We start from the raw sequence: 23,631 nt of genomic DNA, 5'->3' as shown, positions 1-23,631 counted from the left end.
CAATCCATGTTGCTGCTAATTATTTCACAGTTTTCTATGGCTGAGTAATATTCCATTACAGACACACACACACCCTTCCACACAACTTCTTTATACCCATTCCTCTGTTGATGGATATTTAGGTTGCTTCCATGTCTTGGCTATTTTAAAGTGAAAGTGAAGTCATTCAGTCGTATCAACTCTGCGACCCCACGGACTATAGCCTATCGCCTATCAGGCTCCTCCGTCCATGGGTTTTTCCAGGCAAGAGTACTGGAATGGGTTGCCATTTCCTTGGCCATTTTAAACAATACTGCTATTAACACTGGGGTGCATGCATCTTTTCAACTTAAGAGTTTTCATTAGGTTGAGTTCCAGTTCTGCCTCTGTCTGAGCACTAAAACCTGGGATACACCAATTAACCTCTCTGATTCTTATATTTCAAAAAACATAAAATGAGTATAACATTATATTGCCTGACTCGTGGACAGTGTACATGTAAATAAATTCACTTACCAACTCAACCAATAGTTATCAAGTGCCTACAAAATCTAAAGAGACACTACCCCTGCCCTCAAGGAATTCACAATTACTATAATTCAACAAACCTCTTGAACTTTAATAGTAACTCAAAGAACTTAGCAACAATGGTAAAACCTTCATTAATCACAATTCTTATTTTTTAATCAGAGGAAAATTGCTTTACAATGTTGTGTTGGTTTCTGCCCTACCAGAATTCTTACAGTGTGGAATGTTCTAATTGGCCTAGAATTTGCTAGAACTCTCGTTTCAAAGCTTTGTTCAACATTTCAAAAAATATATCAGTTAACTATGTTCTCATTTTCCAAACACATTTCTATTGCCAGAGTAACATGTCAATTTCTGTTATTTATGTCTACATTTCTAAATAAAACTTATATTTCTATTTTTGCTTTTTCTTTTTCTATTTTTAAAGATATTACCCTTTGAATTCTTATCAGTATTTTGCTTCAGGCAATTCAGCCACTGAGTGGAACATTCAGGATCTAAATTTGTCTCTTTCCAAACCTCTTAGCCACTAAACATATGACCTCCCAAAGTTACCTATTAAATTAGTATGATCCCATTTGTTACATTTAATGACTATAAAAGACATGGTCCCTACTGTCAAGGAAATAACAGTTCACTGGAAAGGCACACAAAGAGACAAGATACTTTGAATATAAGTCAAGGCTTTCATAACTGCTTAATAAAAAAGGCCAAAAAGTTGCTCAAAATTTGAGGGCTAGAGAGGAGAGATTAATGATCTCAGAAAAACTCTGAATGCAGACAGGACTTGAGCTAGGTCTTGGTTTGGGAGCACCATGCGTAATGCCACCCACCCTGTCTGAAGGCTGGAGTTACATGCTAAGTAAACACAGAACTCCGACAGCTGTTAGTTACTCTCTAGCTTACAGACAAAACGGACAACGGTGCACAGTACTGAGACACAAGAGAACCTCAGGATACAAAAACTGTCCTCACCAGTGTGGCCAAATAACGAAGCACCTTGTTCTCGTTCATCAGCATTTTAATAACATCTTTTCGGGGAGCTTTTGGAATGAGAGCAAAGCAATTTTGAGCAGAGTCTTCAATTAGGCCAAAGCCATTATAGGGAGGCAACTCCTGAAGGAAAAAAGGAAGCAAGAAATGAAGCAGATGCTGCTTGTTTTTAAAATTTCATTAAAGGTAACTGTAAGTTTCTTTTTAAAGTCTGGAAAATTTTTAAAAGTAATTTCTACATATTCAAATGCAATCAGAAAAAACAACATTATCACATATTCCATTCCTCTTTATAGATTTTACGCCCTTGATCACTGCTCACACAAGTGACTCATGATGCTACAAAGTAACCCTCCAGACTGGACTGAGACATCGCTGATGTCCACTGACCCCTTACCGCCACAGCAGAGCCTTGCCCTGCTCCCCAGCCCTGGTACTCGTGGACTTGCAGCCTGGTGAGGCCCAGGGGCCTGTGACTTCCTTGTTCTGGGGTGTAGGTCTCAGCCTGGCATATCTGGAAACCATTTTCTCAGTTCACCGACAGCGCGCACATCCGTGTGTTGGAGCTGGGGGTGAGGTGGAGGCATCAGGGTTTGGTTCGTGCTTCTTTTTTTCCTATTTACCTCCATACTTCTGATATTTTTATTTCTTGATTTTTGCCTCATAGAAATGACAGTCATACTTTACTGAGAACTCAGACCCCCCACTGTCCACACAGGACTCCTCTTTCCTGGTTAAGAAGTAAATTCATGGAACTGAATTCCAGATGCAAAGATTATTCGGTGAGTGTGGAAGTAACAGGGTGAACTTATGTTTGTCATGAACTTAGGTTCCATAAAGGGCTGAAGGTACCACTACAGGATGCTGGGATTTGTCAAAGACTTAAGTATTAATAATTCAGAGGTTTCCTCCCTGTCATCAATGCCAGGCAGACGGCAGTTGAATCTTTTCCTCTGACTCCTTTTTGCGCTGCTTCTCAGCAAATTTGTTCGTACCATGCTTTCACCTGTAGATATCTTCCCCAAATTTTCAAACATATTGTATTCAGCAAGTTTAACAAATTAGTCTGTATGAGCCCTGATCCATCTATAATGGGGACTCCCTCAAAAACCATGGATTCTGTTATGTTCATTCAAGGTGAAGTGCTTAGAACACTGATCCTTCACCCACCTCTGGGCTGTATGTGATTAATATGATCCGTGTGGCTGGAATGTGACTAAGTCAAGTGAAGTCGCTCAGTTGTGTCCGACTCTTTGCGACCCCATAGACTGTAGCCTGACAGGCTCCTCCGTCCATGGGATTTTCCAGGCAAGAATACTGGAGTCGGTTGCCATTTCCTCCTCCAGGGGATCTTCCCAACCCAGGGATCGAACCCAGGTCTCCCGCATTGTAGGCAGATGCTTTTACCATCTGACACACACCAGGGAAGTGTGACTAGTGGATCCAGTAGATGGACAATGACTAACTTGTCCCAAACGCAAAACCAGTAGGCAGTGAATATGTAAGTTGCCATGGACAGAGGAACTTTGGTTGAAAGTCCCTCATGCTAAGCTGCCCATAACACTGCCCACATGCTAAGCTCTAACTTACCTGTAAGTAGCAGAAATTCAGTGGCACAATCTAGTATCAATACATGGTGAGAGCAACCTGGTTGGGGGTGCAGGGGAGGTTAAGGGGTTTTGAAATAGGGAGGTAAGCTTCTGAGCACCTTCCTGCCAAATTCCTTTTGTGTTTTAACAGGCTTCCACCTATTTCCCTCAAATCAAATATCATTCCCCCTCTTGGGATGCAGGCCTTCTCTAAATATCAGCCCTTCTGCCTGGTGCCCTGGTACAATGCTTCTCATACTCCATCATATGCCAAGCTGCTGCATGGGTCCTGTTCCAAACTAGAGCTACTCCTCTGTGGACATCACTACTCCTAGATACCCCTGTTCCAATGACCTACCCTCCAGAGTTCCTGCCCAGGGTTTTTTGTTTTTTTTTTAACATGTACACACACACACACACACAAAGTCTGACAGCCCCTCATCCTTTAAACGCTGTGTTCAGAAGCCGGCTCCATGGCAGATGGGCCCTCCTGGCCCTGGCTTCTTCCTCCTCCCTACCAGCATGTCTCCAGATGGACCGAGTCTGAGATCTAGCTCATGTGGTCTCTGGATCCATGTGGACTTATTCCTGATCTGAGGGTCAGGATTCTCAAATCAAATATACGCACTTCATATCCAGCTCTGTCCCTGCCCATTGGCTTGACTCTGGCTTGGTGCCTCTAGAAGCTGCTAGCCTCCCATCCCTGTGTCCCCACTTCATTGTGTAGAGTTTAGACAGCCAAGGGAAAATGACTGAGGAGAGCTTAAAGGTACTTGCTTCTTGGAAGAAAGCAAGCCTACACTAAGTTGTGAGAGGTGAGAGAGCCATGTAAAGAAATGATGCGAAAGTGGTTCAAGCAGGAGCATTAGCAGAAGTCCAGGGGATAAAACAGGACCCAGAACCCTTGTAACTCAGCAGATATGCAAGCGGCTCGGGCCAAGAGATGTGGGTAAAGCAGGGGGCCAGGCTGCAGGAACTCAATCACTCCATCCTACCAATCACTGTCTTTTGAAAAGAGGCCGCTGACATAATTTTACACACATGCTGGCAAAATAAAGACGGGCCATGGATGCTCACACACTATTTTACACACAAACAACACACAAAGAGGCTGTGTCAATCGTTCTTCCCCCAGACAGGTGTAACAGCACCAGTGCCTTTGGTCTATGACACTGTGGGCCTTGACATGTGAGATGCTTCTGGAATTGGCTGTGTAATTCTAAAAACATGCAGTTGTCGCTTCAAACTCTAATATATGTGGCTGAGCCATTCTGAAGGCTCAAGTTCACTAGATTACTATTTTGGTGCATTAAAGACACCATGAACTTACTCTCAGATCACAGTGGACTTTGAGATGCACAGAACTGAATTCTGGAGTTCTGCCTGATTTTTATGGACAGCAATACTGCAATTAAAGAACACCATCTTCTAACATCTTCTATTAATCAGGTTTTTTTTGCTCCCAATCACTTTTTAAGTGAAAGGGTTTGATAAATAGGCAAATTAAAAAAAAAAAACAAGAAAAAAATGTCTTAGGGGTCTGGAATTTTATTAAAGTAATACACAGCTTGGAATAGAAAGTGAAATTAAAACCACACAATATAAAAAGCAGGTCCCTGGTCATCTCCCACTTCCCTCTTTCCCTCCCCTCTGCCCACTGGAGAACTAACAACTGTAGATCATCTGGGGAAACATTCCTACAGATCATCTCCTCAGTGACGTAAGCAGATGTTGTAGACAGTAATCTACTGAAATTAGTGCCACATCATGTATTCACACTCCCTTAAAAATGTTATGGACATTTTTTTCATGCTAACATGCATAGATTTCCTCTTTTTTTTTTTTTAACGAGACTTAGTCTTCTAATTATATGGATGGATATACTATAATTTATTTGGCCAACATTCTAACACCTTATTATAAATAATGCTACAATACAGGTCCTTACACCTACCTTTTTATAATCCCTTAACCAGATTCGCTGGGTCAAGAGATAGGTAATATTTTATTTTGGAAAAGTTAAAATGGCAACAAGCAGCCTTTCAGAGTTTTCCTCACTGGGTCACCTATTAGCAGTCCAGGAAAACGCTTATTTCATCACATCAGGGCAAATGCTGGATGCTGTCTTTTTAAATCAAAAATCCTAAACCTCAGTATTTTAATTTCTATTTTCTGATGATGAGTTGAGGGTCATTCCATGTGTTCATTAGCTATTTGTAGTTCTTCTTTTATGAACTGCTCTATTTCATATGTTTTGCCCATTTTTAAATTGGGTATTCATATAAGAGCCCTTTTTTCCCTTAAACTCCTCTATCAGAAGATGAACTCTCTTACTACCCTCGGAGCCAGTGTCCTATTACCTGTTTCATAGGAGGTGGTTCCTTCTTGCTCATATCAATGCGTGGTAAATCGGATATTCCAAATTTTTCTTGGTAATACTGCCGAGTAAACGGATCACAATCATAAATGAAGAAAGTTCTCCCAAGTATAGTGAGCGGCTTCCCGACGATGAAGTCTTTGGCCGTGTACCATTCCAACACCTCCTTATCGGAGATCTCCAGCACGCACTGAGGGAAGTTCTCTAACAAAAGACAGCAGGAAGAGGAGAGAAAAAGGAATGAGGATGGGAAGAAAGACGGACATACAACAGCCAGGCATTCCTGAGAACAGAGCAGGTGTGGGCTTCAGCTCTGACCAAGGGTCAGTGACTCCTCTACGCTCCCAGCAGAACACAGGGCTGTGTATTTCTATCTGTGAACAGGACCCATAAATAATAGCCCAGATGGTTTCTGTGAAGTCTCTCTCCCATATTAAGCTTCAGATATCCTTGTTGGGTGTGTGTTAGTCGCTTAGTTGTGTCCGACTCTTTGCAACCCCATGGACTGCCAGGCTATCCTGTCCACGGGTCACTAATCTCAGTAGAATTAAGGCTTAGAAGGAATCATCACAAGAGAAAAGAATAAACATCCTTCTATAAAGACAGAGTACTGGATCTATGGTGGGAGGATCCAAGTCATTTAGTTCAACTCAACCGCCCACCCATTTGGGGGCTTCCCTGATAGCTCAGTTGGTAAAGAGTCCGCCTGCAATACAGAAGAACCCAGTTTGATTCCTGGGTAGGGAAGATCTGCTAGAGAAGGGATAGGCTACTCACTCCAGTATTCTTGTGCTCCCCTTGTGGCTCAGCTGGTAAAGAATCCACGTGCAAAGCAGGAGACCTGGGTTTGACCCCTGGGTTGGGAAGATCCCCTGGAGAAGGGAATGGCTACCCTGCTCCGGTATTCTGGCCTGGAGAATTCCATGGACTGTATAGTCCATGGGGTCCCAAAGAACTGGACATGACTGAGCGATTTTCACTTTCACCCACTCATTTATCCACTCATCTAACAAATTATTAGTGACCACAATTAATAACATGGATAAAATTCCTGCCTTGATGGAGGCAACATTCTGTTTGGGGCGGCAGACTCTAAACACACAAAAAATGGTTTCATTACAATTGTGATCGCTGCTATGAGGGCAATGTGATCTAGTCCTGTGGCAGAAGGCAGGGACAGTCAGTGTGGATGGTTCCAGTAATCTGTTCATCCATGGAAATCAACAGATTTCCAAACACAGAATCAACCTTCACTATGTCTGTGAGTCTGTTTCTATTAGGTAAATAGGTTCACTTATGTCATGTTTTAGATTCCACATATAAGTGACATCATATGTATGGTATTTGTCTTTCTCTTTCATTATCCATTCATACACATACAATGAATATACTCAACCATAAAAAAGAATGAAATCTTGCCATTTTCCACAACATGGCTAGACCAACACTGTATGATTTCACTTACATGTGGGATCTAAAATATAGACATGGACATGGACAAACCGGCTGGTTCAAAACTGGGGAAAGAATACATCAAGGTTGTACAGTGTCACCCTGCTTATTTAACTTATATGTAGAGTACATCATGTGGAATGCCGGACTGGATGAATCACAAGCTAGAATCAAGGCTGCCGGAAGAAATAGCAACAACCTCAGATATGCAGATACTATCACTCTAATGGTCAAAAGTGAAGAGGAACTAAAGAACCTCTTGAGGAGGGTTAAAGAGGTGAAGGAAAAAGCTGGCTTAAAATTCTACACTCAAAAAACTAAATTCAACATTATTCCTTTAGCTTGTATAGTCAATGTTTATTTAGATTCACCTACATTTTACCATTTTCTTTCTTTACTGCTTCTTACATCTCAGATTTTTTTTACTTCTAGAATCATTTTCTTTCTGTATATAAGATTTTTTCCGAGTAAGGGTTAGGTCTTACTAACCTAACCCTGTAAAGGCTCTCCTGTAAAGGCTTCTTCCATCTTTCTAGCTCACACCGGTTGTTCTGAGCTCTGTCTGCATGATACATGAGTCAGGAATCAGATCACCTGGGGCTCCTGTGTTACTGTTTAAGCACTCTGAGTGTGTATATGACTTGTCTCCCCAGCCCCTGAAGGTGACTGAAGGACAGGCATTCTAGGTCTGGCAGCATTTTTATCTTATCCTCCACAGCACTTAGCACATGACATGGTTCTCAGAGCAGATATTTAACTCTTGTTAAACTGAATTCAGTAAGAACTACCCACTGGATAAAGGCCTCTGGAAGTCGATCAGATGCTTTAACACCACTTCTTTTTCCAGTTAAAGAAATTATTTAGCTGATGGGAGCTTAGCTTTTTCTGTCCTGCTACAAGACTAACTGCAACTTTCATAAAAAGATATGTCTCCTATCTTTTCAAAGGACCATACATAGGTCACCTGGCTACCTCTCCATCTACCTCTGATGGAAATTTTGTTAAAATTTGGGAAGTTATGGGAGCGGATGATTACATGTTGAAAAGTTTAAACACAGGTCACATTGATAAGACAGACAAACAAGGAACCTAAGAGTGAGCTCAAGAGAGTTAGTGAGCCTTCTTTATGCCACCCTGAATACATTCCCATTCTTCCTCTCAATCATAACTCTAATGCTTGTCAGCTCCAGATGGCGGGCATTTCAGCTCATTTAAGCACCTGGAAGGCCAAAATTAGTACACAGTCCAATGTCATGGAACTCTAGGAGGGTTCTATGAGAGCTAAGAGGAACAGAGCAGGCAGCAGCTGGACTAGGCTGAAGAAGGGCACCAATCCAGTTATTGCTATTTGAGAATGGAAGCTCTTAAAGCCATTATTCTCACTTCTCAAAATAAGACGGTTTTAAAGTTAACTCTTAATTTAAAAAATGATGACAATTTTTATCCCCCTTCCCCCAATCTCATTTTCCTCTGCCTCACAGGCAACCATTCTAATGTGCTGCTTTTTGGTTTTGTGTGTACTATTTACACTATTGTGTGTGTATTTTACTTTATGTAAATGGTATTGCATCATGCATCTTTTTTCTACACAGCAGTATGCATTTAAGATGCACCTATTCGCTTTCTTGTACATTTTGTTTACTGTTTCTAACAACTACATACTTATCAAGGTGTACCTTCACCACATTTTGACTACTCACTCTCCAAGTGATGGAAATCTCTACCTCCTTGCCCCTAAACAACTCTGCATTTTTAAAACACACTCTGCAGACCCAGCAACACACGTGGGTAGGCTGAATTTAGCCTTCAGACTGACGATTTGTTTATAACCTCTGAGACAAACCTCTTGCTCAATACCTGGAATTTCTTATCTCTGAGTTCCAAAAAACACAGAGTTAAAAAAAGAAAAAAACAATGAAAGTATTTACAGAGTTCTGTCAGCCATCCAAACATTGGTCAGTACATGTGACCAAGATGATACTCTTGTAAGAGAAAATTCTTAAACTCTTAAGTCAATAACTAAAGCAAGTCCACTTATTCCAGAGAAGTAGTGACGGACAGCATGTCTCAGCTGCATTCTGTTTGCATTCTTACTCCAATTCACAAGGTTATTTTATACCAGCAAAGGCAGACCAGGGGCTGATAAAATGGGGATCCACCTTTACGAATCACAGACGTGTCTTTACCACCTGAAGTTATTCCACACAGTAACTTCCTGATTGATTAGGAAGTGGTTGAGGTGAGAAGCAAAGTCCAAAGTGCACATAAGGAAATGGTAAGCTGTACCTCTGAATGAAAACAAGACTGTTTCAGGAAATCACTAAAAACCTGACATGAAATGGCTCAGAAGCCTTGCCCTTCCACACTTAAATAAATCTCCCACTGCTGTTTTGGTTCTGGTCCCTTGATCTGGGTATCAATCATCTCTGCCAGACCATTTCAGAGACAAGCTTGGACTGAGGGGCCAGTAACGGAGGCCCCTACGGGAAAGCCTACAGAACACAGCAGGCACCTCCCGAGTGTAAAGGGGATGATCACATGACTAACTCCTCTGAGATCCAGGAAAGGTCCCAATGAATAGAGGATAAATTGAATCCCACATACTTGCATTCTCCACCAAAACCTTGGGCATGCGCTGGCGGTTCATCAGGAGGGGGAAGGGATCTCGCCCATCATTTCGTTCGTGGACCTCTCGAATTTCCACCGTGTCATCCATAAGATAGTAGTGAATGATGTAGGTCCGACACTCCCCAAACATGCTGTCTGTGTCATCCCAGATGGCATAGAATCGAAGAACCTTTGAAGAACCCAAAGCAGTGAGTTAAAGAAAAAAATTCCACAAGGGGAGAGTTTAACTTAGCTACTTGGGCATTTATGTATCAATGATGAAAAGATTAGCTAGAAAGACTATGAAGCAATCTCAGATGGTTATTAAAAAAAAAGTATTCACCAAAGATACAAAAACATCTGAAATTATAAACCAGATGTCAACAGCTGGAAAGTATTAAGTAATAGGCTTTTAAGCTTGTGCTGAGAAAGGATTCATTTTGATCCAAAATATTAGTCAGTGAAAGAGAAGCTGAATTAAAAGAGCAGTGGGCCCTTCATTCAGTGGTTTATATGTATTAATAAAGATACACGTGAATGGTTTGTATATAATTAGTATGGAAAGAATTTTCAATTATTAATCAGTATTTTAGTTCTTTCAACCTCAAAAACAGAATCTTTACAAAATAGTAACAGTCATATGGCTGATTTAAAGAATGTTCTTAAAAGAACTTGGTAGTGCTAGGTAGAATTTTCTGTACTAAATGGAATTACATTTCTGAGAGAAACAGCAGCAGAGAAGCACTGAGGGTGATCTCGCTGTTTTCTCTTTCCCTTTAGTACAGAGAAAGGAAGACTCAAATCTGCTCTATACACCAGCTCACAACGGGGAAGACAGGCTGGAACAGAGTTGGAAAATACCCAGAACATTCTGTACTCAAACATCAATGTATTATAACATTTAACAAGGAAGCATCTGCAATGGGAATGCTTTGAAATTATTATTTTAACATTAGAAACCTACATATATGCAAACAGCTTTGAAACATTCCAATAATTCACTCAAGGTTTCCCAAAGGATTCTTGGAGATTAATCCATATTTGGGAAAAGAAGTGGGTGGCGGGAAATGTAAAGTTAGGGAGCAGATGGTGCTCAGGAATTACTTTAAGAGAGAAGTTTGGTGGAACTCACAAGACTCAACTCACAATCTTCTCTGAATCTCTGATATGAAATTTAGGGATTCCTGTACCTGTAACCCCAGAAAGATAGCACTGTACCTGACCAGTTAAAATACAGATGTAATGTTTCAAAATATACACCTACCAAGACAGCTTGCTAATAAGCAGTGCCATTTTTGGGAACAAACCTACTGGGTCACTCACCTACCTGTTTGTCAAAGGTGAGAAACTGCTTGAGTTGATCAAAGTCCGTTGGGGTCACATATTTACGGAGAGGCTGTTTCCGGAGTTCAGTGTAAGGATCGAGCGCCATCTTCTCTGGGGGATTTAGCTCAATTCCTTGACTTTCCAAAAATACCTACGTAATTCAAAATCAATAATGATTATCCTTCTTAAAGCTTCTCAAAGTAAGTGCTAAGTGATGCTGTAAAAATAAACACTAATATAATAAGAATTTCTAAGCCACTGCCCACATTAACCATTAGTTTAAAGCTTGAGCATGTCTTAGCAGTAAAAAGCCTCCGAATGACGCAATTTTGTAATGTAGACAATAACTGATAATTACCTTAAGTAAAAATGGAAGATGTGGTGGCAAGGTAACTGGCTCCAAATATGAATTCAGATCAATTAGATTTAGGTGCCCAGGAACAGAGGGAAAACTAGGATTGCTTATATACACTTAATATAATGCGTATACATTGGGGACCTAATCACAGTCTCAACAGTATGTAATTCATGTCAGGTATGGGGGCAAGTGGGGTTCCCAGGTGGCACAGTGGTAAAGAATCCGCCTGCCAATAAAGAAGACCCAAGAAACGCAGGTTCCATTCCTCCATCAGGAAGACCCCCTGGAGTAGGAAATGCAACCCACTCCAGTATTCTTGCATGGAAAGTTACACAGAAAGAGAAGCCTGGTGGGCTACAGTCCATGGGTCCCAAAGAGTCAGACGGGACTGAGCGCATCATAGCCCATGGCGGCAAGCTGCACAAGGGAAAAGTTAAGCTGAAATCACGTTCCCAGCTTGCCATCTCAATTAAAACAAGTGTATGATTAAGTACTCCCCACCAGAAAAAAAGGTAAAGAAAGCAAACCCACTGGTTATTTAAGAACAAAAAATATTTCAGTCCAACAAGAAAGATGAATCAAGGGCTCAAATCTCACTAGAAAAAGTTAAAGAGAGCCATCTGAACTTGATGTGATCTTGAATTTTATTTTGCTGATTATGAGCAAATATGTATTATTTTAAGTCACTATATATTTAAAACAACTCAATTCTTTTTTTTTTTGTTTGTTTATTTTCTTCTTAAAAGCACAACAAACTAACTTTTTTGTTGAGCACACACAAAAAAACAATTTCCTGGGATCTGTTTACATTCTGGAACTGGAAATTAATGTGGGTTTCTTTGGGGGATTGTGTGGTTTGCTTTTGGACAATTCCATACAAAATGTACAGAATTCAGGGACAGAATATATGGGCTCTATTATCAGTTCTGCAAACTAGCTTGTAATCTTAGTATGTAAAGTTTTGGCAGGAATGTAGAAGCTTCCTGAAGTTGACTATTCTTCCTGTCTGTTAGAAAAAAGCCTAAGCTCTTTGAAGTGGTTATTCTAAAGTGTCCCTGGGGGAGCAGAGAGAAGGGAGTGTCTGAGAGCAGGAGAGAGAAGTGGGGAAGGGAATTCCCCCAGACAGGAAACTAAGACACAGACTGGTGGGCCTGAGAAGAGCAAGACTCCCCACTTCTCTGCACAGATGCTCGAAGTCCAGGTGCAGCCCGCCGACACAGGTGTTCAGACTCTAGTCTCTTACTCGGCACCACGCTCCTGGAAGGTGCTCTTGGTCACCAGACCACCTGTGGACCCTGGGTGACCCCGTTAGGTCTGGGAACACTGCTGCTTCCTTGCTATTCCTAGGGCCCGGAATCTCACGTTCAGCTCACTCTGTCTATGGGACCATTTATGCAGAGCCCTGAGGAGGAAGTGAGAATGGATGGTGATGATGATATGTGTAAACAGAGATGGTGCCTTGTCCAAATCACACTGTAAAGACAGCTTCCTTTCTTATTCACTCATAGGTCCAGCCACGGCGAAAACCATCAAATTAGGTAAGATGTGGACAAACTTTAAATTATTATAGGAGCCAACTTCTAACAGATCGGTTATTGAAAACATAACCTAATCATCAGCGCCTAAAACACTCAGCTTCTGTCTATCAGTCATTAGATCTTCATCATCCACAAATTTCTGTATTTGCAAATTTGTCTACCTGCTAAACCTTATCAACTTAATCAACCCCTGTGGAACTTCTGTGGTCCTTTCCAGCCGAGCATGGAGCAGTGGAAATTCTGAGTCATCTGAGGCACACTCTCAGCTGAGGTTGAACACTGGGAAGTTCTGCCTTGCTTCAGGCTTCACAGTGAACGGATGTCCTTTTCCGTCTATTTGGAGCCAGCCACTTTTTCTCACTTATTTGCTTTCTGTAGGCGATTCTGCAGTTTGAAGTGGCCCCCAACCTTAGTGCTACGGTGCTGTCTCATGTTCTCAGTACAAGAGGATTACTAAGTAGTCAGTACATCTAGAAATGGTTAAAGTGCTGAATTTCATGTTACCTACATTTTACCACAAAAAATAAAAGGCAGCTGTGATGTACCTTAAGGAAAAATTACAAGTGTCAGTTAAGCTTCATTCAGGCATGACTTACACCGCTGTTGGCCAGGACCTCAAAGTTAATGAATCAATAATATGTAAACAGAAACAACACACAGAACAAGACCGTGTATCGACCACAGGCTTGGAGGAACCCGGCTCAGCATTTCTCTTAGGCAATGGCTCACTATTTGTTAATTCAGTGTCTGTGAATACTGTACTGCACATAACTACCATTAATAAAGAGAAGTGACTGTAACTGGCTTAGATCAACAGCTCAGGGATCAACTTGCAAATGTTCAAACTGTAAAGATGTGACTGTAAAAGCAACTGTGATGCCTCAAATTTATACAACACTTTATAATTTTTCATCGGTGGCACAATCCTGGAACTGACTATGATAAAAAGGACTTCAAAAACCTAAAAAGAGATATCAAGGCCCATTTGAGAGGGACGGTCTCTCAAAGATGGTCTGGTACCTCCACCTTCTCTACGGTTTTCGTGGCTGCTCTGGGGGCAGCATGGATGCCATGGTTCTCCCCCTCACTGCCCTGAGGTCCTGCCCCTGAGACATCTCATCAGTGAGGCCTTCCCTGGCCAGACTTCACATACTGCACCCTCTCCAACGCCAACCCCTTTCCCCTATTTAGTTTCTTCCATAGCTCTTTGCAGCATCTGACATACATTTATTTGCTTATTATTTGTCTCCTCCAACCAGAATGTAGTAACTTCCATAAGGGCAAATCTTTATACCTGGCACCTAGAACAGTGCCTGGCATTCAACAGGTACTAAGTATTTGCTAAATAAATTACTAATTAAAAAAAATAATAAATGAGTGAACTCATAGGGGCTCGGTGCATGGTAAAAGCAAACTTGCAATTATTTACTAATATCTACATTTTGTGCTAAAGAAAGTGCTCTCTTTCGCTCTTTTTTTCCTCTCTCTACCATTAAAGCTGTCAAAAATCCATTACATATGAAATAGAGAAATGAGGATTTTCCTCAATATGTGTTTTTCTTTAAAAATTGTTTTATTCCAGGAATTTTTTAGATAGCAAGTTTCCCTAGTGTACAGCAAGTATGAGTTCCAGAAAAAATACAAATCGCACAAAAAACTTTTAGCTCATATCTGCTAGTAGAGATAGCGCTATTTTTGTAAATCCAGACTTAAGCTAAATTGCCCACTGTCTCTTTCATATTTCTATCCCTTCAAGGGTCCCAGCTCTACTACTCTCTATCTCAACTGGCATGTGAGCTGATTTCTAACCAAATGATTCAGCCACAATGGGAGTTTAACTTTATTGCTCAAATATCCATTTAAGATATGTACCAATGTCATCATGAAAAAAATGATGTCAGCATGCAGTGATGGTACATACGTGCATGAGTACTAAGTCGCTTCAGTCATGTCTGACTCTGTGCGACTCTATAGACTGTAGCCCTCCAAGTTCCTCTATCCATGGGATTCTCCAAGCAAGAACTCTGGAGTAGGTTGCCATGCCCTCCTCCAGGGCATCTTTCCAACCCAGGGATCGAACCTGCATCTCTTCAGTGCAATTCAGTCCAGTCACTCAGTCGTGTCTGACTCTTTGCAACCCATGAACTACAGCACGCCAGGTCATCACCAACTCCCAGAGTCCACCCAAATCCATGTCCATTGAGTCGGTGATGCCATCCAACCATCTCATCCTCTATCATCCCCTTCTCCTCCTGCCCTCAATCTTTCCCAACATCAGGGTCTTTTCAAACGAGTCAGCTCTTCGCATCAGGTGGCCAAAGTAGTGGAGTTTCAGCTTCAAAATCAGTCCTTCCAATGAACACCCAGGACTGATCTCCTTTAGGATGGACTGGTTGGATCTCCTTGCAGTCCAAGGGACTCTCAAGAGTCTTCTCCAACACCACAGTTTAAAAGCATCAATTCTTCAGCTCTCAGCTTTCTTTATAGTCCAACTCTCTCATCCATACATGACTACTGGAAAAACCATAGCCTTGACTAGACGGACCTTTGTTGACAAAGTAATGTCTCTGCTTTTTAATATGCTCTCTAGGTTGGTCATAACTTTCCTTCCAAGGAGTAAGTGTCTTTTAATTTCATGGCTGCAATCACCATCTGCAGTGATTCTGGAGCCAGAAAAATAAAGTCAGCCACTGTTTCCCCATCTATTTGCCATGAAGTGATAGGTCCAGATGCCATGATCTTAGTTTTCTCAATGTTGAGCTTTAAACCAACTTTTTCACTCTCCTCTTTCACTTTCATCAAGAGGCTCTTTAGTTCTTCACTTTCTACCATAAGGGTGGTGTCATCTGCATATCTGAACTGGCAGGCAGGCTCTTTACCACTAGCACCACCTGGGAAGTCCATGATGCCACATATGACATACACAAATGCCAAGTTAACCTACATATTAACCCACTCAGGACAGAGGATCAATGCCCTCCTCTTACCCTAACAAGTGACATGTATTCTCTCATAGATTAGAACAATGCCTCAGACACCAAAACTTCCAAAAACACATACTATACCTGTGTGAACTTGTCACAGTCAACAATACGGAAAGTTTTGCCATAAATTGTGATGTTTATTCCTCTGTTTAGGTCTTTCCAATGGTAATGGTCTCCCCGGTCATTCTTGGCAAGGCGCTGGCGTTTGATTAACTTTCCTTGAGGGATCCCAGAGTTTTCCACAATAGGCTCTATGACAGACATGCTGTCATCTTCCAGATAGTAGTAAATGTGCACTTGGCGGACCCTGTAATGTTCCTCAGTTGACATAGGAACATCTTCTTGGAAATAGGCATCAAATTTAAGCACCTGTAATACAGAAGGGTGGAAGAAATGGTGTGTTAGTGTCTCATCAAAAAATACCAAGTCCCTTCTCATGCCAAGAACCACTCAGAGAGGTTCAAATACTCATCATTCCCACCTTGTAATTCAAAGGCTGCCAAGCTATGATCACGGGACAAATCTACCCCTGCTGTCTGTTTCTATAGAACCTGCAACTAAGAACAGTTTTTAATACATTTAAATGGTCAAAAAATCAAAAGGAGAACAAAATTTCAAAACACATGGGAGCCATACAATATAACATATAATTGCTAATGGCTGCCTTCCCATGGTAAGGGCAGAGTTGAGTAGTTGGACTGCTGCTGTGAACTGAATTATGTCCCCACCTTCACAATAAGTAGTGTTGGAAACTTAACCTTCAACATGACTATATTTGGAGATAAGGTGTTAAAGAGCTAAGTAAGATTACGTGAGTCCTGAGGGTGGAGCCCCAATCTAACAGAACTGGTGGCCTTCTAAGAGGAGGAAGAGGACTCCCTCCCTCCCTCCCAGCACATGTGCACTGAGGAAAGGCCATATGAGGACACAGCAAGAAGGCAGCTGTCTGAAAGGCAGGAAGAAAGGCACCAGAAACCAAATCAACAGCAATCTTGGACTTGAAGCCTCCAGAACTGTGGGAAAATAAATTTCTATTGTTTAAGCCACCTGTCTGTCTGTATTTTATTATGGCAGCTCAAGTAGACTAAGTCAGTCGCAAAGCCCCAAATATTTATTTATTTGGCCCTTTACAGAAAAAGCTTGCTGACCTCTGAACTAAATACTCAAAATAGGGTTAGACGGTTTACTAATGTGTTCCTTGAAGACTTAACTCTACTAGCCTTATTTCAACGTCAAATATTCCATTTCGAATTTGTGGAAAGGATTAGAAATTTGGACAAGGCGATGACTTTTGGCTTCAAAATGAAAACGAAATCTCAAGTCCATTTCTTTAGAAGTGGGGTGCCTTATAAACATATATTAATGACATATTCATTCTTAGAGACTTTATATGAATGAATCTCAAATCAACCCTCCACCACCACATCTTTGGGTGGCTTGTAAATACCCATTTTGTGCTCAGAAACAACCATTCCAGACGGAGCAAATCCCAGGTCTTCTGGAAGCAGCAGCATCAGTGTAAAGTTAAAATGGCACAAACTGGGATTTTTAAGTTTCTATTATTCTATTTTTAACATTTCTTTTCAAGGCAAGAACATATTAGAATGATGTTTCAGGGAAGCAAGTGTGTTAACCCAAACCCAATTCTATTAAAACAAGGGAAACAAACCAAGGAGACTCTTTAGTGAAGACACAATTATGGCTCAATAGAGAAGATGAAATAATGTATAACATCTACTGTGGAAGAATAAGATAAAAACCAAAAAAGAATGGGCAACTGCATAGCAGAAATATGAATGTAATGGAGTCAGGGCCTTAAAACTCATCATTAAAATATGAAATGGATGAATGCAGCAGAATGTTTAAAGCAGAAAAACCATACAGTAAAAGCCAAATATGAAGATCCTTTTAAAGTAACATTTTATAGCAATTGCAAAGAATGAAATGAAGACATGATCAGTTTCATGTACATAATAGTATTTGAACCACAGACTTACACAGATTTATCTGAGAAGATAACTTTGGTAGTGCAGATGGGGGGCTCGAATTTAGGCTTACTGAATTTAAGTGACAGCACAGTTAATACTGAAGGAGGCAACTTGAGATGTAGAGCTGGGTTTGGGGAAAGAAGTCAGCATTAGAAAAAAATCAAAATGACTCAAATATTTTGACCTGAGCAACTGAAAAAAATGGAACTACAATCACATTGATATGGGGAAGACTGTAGTGGAGCATATTTGGGGGATGAGGAAACAAAATTAGGGGTTTGTTTTGAACATGTTTACTTTTGAGATATCCATTAAACATTCAAGAGGAGATGTCAAATGGGTAATTCATCTAGAATTCAGGACACAGTTCATCATGTAAAGGACATTTCAAGACAACAGTCTGGAGTCAAGGAGTGAGCAAAGACAAAGGAGAAGAACAAACATTGAACCCTGGAGCATACCCAGCTTCCTAAGCCATCTGTTTTCTAAGGTGGAGGGGATGCAGATACCTTTGGCAACAGAAAGTTGGCCTCAGAATGGGAAGCAGGAAAAAGATACATACACACACACCACATTTTAAAGGTTCAAATAATCAGGATTTTGTGTATTCTGTTTTCAAAATGTTAATGAGTTATTTAAATCAAACCTTATAGAATTATGTCATTGATCAGTACAAATGAATCCTAATCTATCTTTGTGCATTTACAGTCACGGATTGGGACCACTGTAGGCTAGAGTAGCTGGGCAGTGGTTACATTTCCCGAGAGAAGTGATGTACTCAGAGCTGTGCTTTGAGGAATAAACCAAGCAGAAAGAAGGTAGGTTTTTTTTGTTTTTTTTTTTAGGTAGAGAAGCAGTCCCCTGAGTGTTCGAAGTGGCAGTAGGATGAAGGATGAAAAAGATGAAAGAATACCACAGAGTGGGAAGTCAGCCTGGGGAATGATGAGAACGGTACAGGAGCAAAGGGGGAAGACACAGGCACTCCCTGGAGATGTCCTGGTCTTTATCATCTACGTAAGAGATCGTTATATCCAGTTATATTCTAATCATGAGGAACGGCATGAAGAATGTCCAACATATGGACACATATCTTGGCTATGAAGTGGATTTCTGAGTAGTCTCAAAAAATTTAAACTCTGATTTAATTCACAGAACCCATAATTTCCTTACTGCAAAAAAAAAAAAAAAAAAAATCTTAGGTTCAAAACCATGCATTTAACTACTCTACTTCATAATCTACGGTAAGAATTATTTCTCAAGAAATCATGATGATTCCAGTAAAATGAGTAGAAGAAATGTAAATATTCTTTTCACAACAATTATCTTTAAAGAAATGAATTGTAGTATTCAAAAAGTATAAACTAAGTAATGACAATTAGCATAAAATTACATAGAAAAACAAAAAATAAGAAGCTTATTTCCTATTAGGCACAATTTTCTCTCTTTGAATTTCATTAATACTTTTTCACTCTCTAGTTTACAATAGTTATTTGCTACTGTTTTCAGTAAAAATTGAACATAACCTCTTATATCTTGATAAACTGTTAAAATCTGCCTGCAAATGCCAGAGACATAAGAGATGTTGGTTTGATCCCTAGGTCAGGAAGATCCCCTGGAGGAGGGCGTGGCAGGCTACTCCAGTAGTTTTGCCTGGAGAATCCCAGGGACAGAGGAGCCTGGTGGGCCCCAGTCCCTAGGGTCACAGAGTCGGACTCAGCTGAAGCGACTTAACAGAGCACAAACTGTTAAAAATGCCTGTCTCACTCCTCTCTCGTATTTTCAGCCCTCTCCCTTTTCTATTGGCTTTGCAGTGCCTATCACAGCTGTAAATAAACAGGAGACACAAGAACATAGTTAAGACATACAAAATCATATCACTGATAATGGATGTTTAGGTTCAGCCTATGAAAGGAAAGCCTATGAATTTGATACTCCCTGTATCAAATGAGTTAGCTGAGATGGGGAAGGGGAGAGGATATAGATTATGGCTGATATAGTTAAAAAAAAAAAAAACACACAACTTTCTTCTAATTAAGTGATTACCAGTGCAAATGGCAAATTTCCACAAGATTATTTTGTACCTTTCTGCCTCTAGCTTCAGTAAGTACTCTGTAAGACCAAGAAAGCAGACAAGTAACATAGGCCAGGAGTAAACGAAGACAGCTAACTACTGATTAATAGTTGTCACATCCAGTTATATACAGACATCACTGGGAAATTAGAATCAATGAAGGGTTGGGGTGACACCCAAGTTTCTTAAAAGTCCCGTCAGTAATTCTGCTGCATGGCCAGGGTTAGGACAACCTCACCTTAGTGAAAAGAGAAAGCTCACTGACAAAGGAAAATCAAGAATGATGTGGAAATGTTAACAGATGGAAATAAAACTCACATTACAAAAGCAGAGGAATAAATAAAACAAAAACGTTATACTACCCTTTGGTTAAGTTATGACAAATCTGAAATGCTCCCTGAAAAACAAAAACTTACAGAAACAGCCTAGACAAAAACTGATGATAGATGAAGTCACTTTCATGATATTTTTGCATTTCACAGAGATTAAGCATGTGTCATTACTACAGAATACAGGACTTTTAAAATGTGGAAAACACATCAAACAGGTAAATACAGCAATATGAACTCAAGAATTCAGAACTGATCCAACTTTAAAACAGTATTTAGAAAATATTTCAGTGACATCTACAGGGAATTATTTTCTGTAATCAGCTTCCTGAGTAAAGAAAGAGTCTTTCAATCCTGAGTCCAGCTGTCTGTGACTAAGGGTTGAGGCATTTGAACAATTTTTTCCTCAGAGAATCTGGAAAGCCTGTGGTTTACTACTGACTTTTCTGCAAACAGCTGGCTCTCAGAAATCTGAATTTGAGGGGTACCCTTTGATCCCAGATGATACCTTTTTGTCGAAAGCCACATGAGCAGGAACAAACTGTGCGGGTGGGGCCTGCCTGGGCTGGCCATACGTGAGGATTGGGACCTTGGTGGCCAGCTCGTCCAGATCAGCCTGGGACAGCTGGTTGACCTGGAGCCTGTCCCCGCCAATCCCAACTGTTGGACGACGAACAACTGCATAGCCATTCCTGTAGCCCAGCGTCTGGCTTCTATGAAATGCTGTTTTCTGAAGGAAAAAAGAAGTGTGTTGTGATATAACAAATATTTGTTAGGTAGAAGAGCTAACTTCCAAAGGTATCAGATTCAACCTTTACTTATAAACATCCACAAACCCTGTATCAAAAATTTTACCTACATGGGAAGGTTCTTGTATTTTAAGCTAAAACCCGTGGCCAGGAACAAGGAGGGAGGCAGAAGCCTGAGCTTAAAATAAAACTTAAAGCCCTGTTACTGAACATCCAATTTTAATTATCAGCTCACCTACCACAAAAAACTAAAATATCTTTATGTAGACTCCTAATTTTGTACTATCTTATCTGGTGGTCATAAGTCATGGAACCAAAACAATCCAAATCTGTGAAATGAATTCTTACCCGAAATGAAAGGCCCTCTTGCTACAGTGACACTAATATATTCATGTAACTCTTTGGAAAGCAAATGGATTATTATGGATTTAAAGTCAAACTCAATAATTCCACCCTGCATCCTTTAAGGATATAATCCAAAATCATGGGAAAGAATAATATGCCTAAGGCTGACAATTACAATGTTAATTACAATATAGCAAAACATGAGAAGCAATCTAAAAGACAAACAGGAGCAAATGATAGAAAGCTCGATTAATGGGCTATTATGCAGCTATTAAAATACTGGTTTTGAAGATCATGTAGCAATCTGGGGGGAAATGTTTATGATCTAATAAGCCCAGAAAAGCAGTTTATAAAATTATACATGTACTACAATTACAAGCATGCAAACACGTGCACAAAAAGACTGCTTTGGAGAATGTTCTCTGTTCTATACATTTCTGAATTATGTTGTTCTTTTTTACAATCAACACATTCTTTTTGATAACTGGAAAAAAACAAAAGATTATATAAAAAAGAAAAAAGTGAAAAGGAAATATTTTTGAAGGAAGGAGATCAAAACAGTAGCACGGAGACCCAGCCTCCCCACCACTCCACAAAGATCAGTGGTTGGACAGCTATCCACAAACAAGAGCTCTGGAAGAGGTCCATGTAGGAGGTTTCAGCAACACAGTGGGATTAAAAAAACCAAGTATGATATTCATACAGGAAGAGAAGGAAGACTACCTCATTTTGTCTGTATCATCCCATTCTCCAAACCAGCACTGTTCAGTGCCAGGAGACAACTTCCCCTCAACAGGAAAGGAAGAGCCAAGTGAGCAGTCAGTCTCCAGTCTTTTTTACCTTACCTTTATGACCAAGGAGAGGAACTTTTAGTTTAAATTGTTAAACTACATAAATAGAAATGATTATTGTTTCATCTTTGAAAATCAGTCTATTGAATCTTAATGCTGACCTTCCAACACATATTTCAGCACCCTGAAATTTCAGTATTAAAATCATAATTTTGTCAAGGGCTAAACTGTGTCAGAGGGAAAAAAAAACAAACACAAGTCTTTTTTTTTTTCTCTTCAGTTTTGTCTAGAGGATACAACTAAAAACACTTAAGGTAGGGGAGGAGTGACACAAAATCCAAACAGCAATCTTTTATAAAAATGTTAAAAGCGAAAAGGGCTAGAGGAAGAAAAAACAAGAACACATCAATTGTGGCAGAGGGAACTAAAGTGCAATTATCTCCCACAAATCACCTGAGGATGGTTTGGGAGGAAGACGGCCAAGTGTTGAAAATTTAACTTTACGAGCAAGAGCATTTGGGGAAAAAAAGATTAAACAAGACTGCAGAAAAAGTCGAAGTGCTGGACAGAAAAGGAGACAGGGCTTCGTAGAAGCATAAATGAGACCGCGGCAAAGGACCTGGCAGAAAGAAGCCAACAGGTGGAAATGGAGTTGGGAGTGGGAGCGATTACTGGGTCTAGGATTCAGAAGAGGAAAAATGCGGGCGGCAATGATGGGCTTGGGGAGAGTGGGTGGGCGTGTAGAGGTTGAGTCGGGGAAGAGGCCCCGGTTGAGGGAAGAAGAGTTTAAGGATGGAACTGGGAAGAGAGAGGTACGCAGAAAGGACAATGAGCTAGGGAGAAGGCCGAGGGAGCTCGGGAACCAGGTGGGGAAAACCAGCAAGAGCAGCGCAGCAAGGAAGAACGCTGGGAGGCCAACAGACTGCCAGGATGGAGTGGAAAAACCAGAGAGGGATGGGCTGGGATCTAACTGGAGAAAGAGGGTGAGGTCGGGTGTGGTGGTGGGGGGAGAACAGAGTTGGGGGCAGAGAGAGGGTTTTTTTTTTTTTTTTTTTTTTAGAGAGAGGGTTTGAAAGGGGAAAACCACAAACTCGCGTCGACGAGAAGAGACGCAACCTTGCTGCGAGCCCTCCGAGGCTGCCAGGAGGTGGGGTCAGGGGGTTGGCCGGAGAAGTCCTCACCGTTAAGTCCTTAAAGGACGTGCCTGGGAGAAAAGGCAGGCCATGCACTGGGTTAGACACCATTGCGGCCGCTCTCGCCGCCGCCACCCGGGTCGGGTTTGGTCCTCCCGCGTTGCCAGGGGGACCAGCGGCGTTCTGGGCGGCCCGGCAGCTCCATGGTAACGCCAAACACACCGAGCGCTCGCGGAAGAGGGGGGGGGCCTGAGACGCAGGCGTGCCCGGCCCGCGCGTGCGCAGCGCGTGGACTAGACGTTCTCGCGGGAGTGTGGCCGAGGGGAGCTAGCCCCGCCCCGCGCAGTCACGTGAGAACGCGGGGCGGGTGGAGGTGGTTGTAGGATGACGTGATGGTTCTCCCCATGAGGGCCTGGGTTCCGGGCGGGGCCTTAGATCAGTTACAGGGGAAGGGGCGGTCCTTCCTTCGCTCCACCCCAGTCCTCACCTCGCCC

At 41.3% G+C, this 23,631-nt stretch overlaps 1 protein-coding gene across 2 annotated transcripts in view; it reads right to left on the bottom strand.

Moving 5' to 3' along the window:
* The window catches only part of EFHC1 (EF-hand domain containing 1), a 37,592-nt gene extending 14,230 nt beyond the window's left edge, over positions 1–23,362 (bottom strand). For both annotated transcript variants that reach the window (XR_009693587.1, XM_061146908.1), the window contains exons 1-7: positions 23,186–23,362; positions 20,628–20,849; positions 15,813–16,100; positions 10,853–11,002; positions 9,523–9,715; positions 5,450–5,670; positions 1,483–1,623 (exon numbers count right to left, since the gene is read on the bottom strand). Coding sequence is in view for 1 of the 2 variants with exons in the window: in XM_061146908.1 (XP_061002891.1) it covers positions 1,483–1,623; positions 5,450–5,670; positions 9,523–9,715; positions 10,853–11,002; positions 15,813–16,100; positions 20,628–20,849; positions 23,186–23,248 (1,278 nt within the window). In the remaining variant the exon portion in view is untranslated. The remainder of the gene's footprint in view (positions 1–1,482; positions 1,624–5,449; positions 5,671–9,522; positions 9,716–10,852; positions 11,003–15,812; positions 16,101–20,627; positions 20,850–23,185) is intronic.
* Positions 23,363–23,631: the final 269 nt, after the last annotated feature.

Source organism: Dama dama, chromosome 7, assembly GCF_033118175.1.
Source record: "Dama dama isolate Ldn47 chromosome 7, ASM3311817v1, whole genome shotgun sequence".
Classification (NCBI taxonomy): Eukaryota; Metazoa; Chordata; class Mammalia; order Artiodactyla; family Cervidae; genus Dama; species Dama dama.
This window is presented reverse-complemented; position numbering and strand designations above follow the sequence as displayed.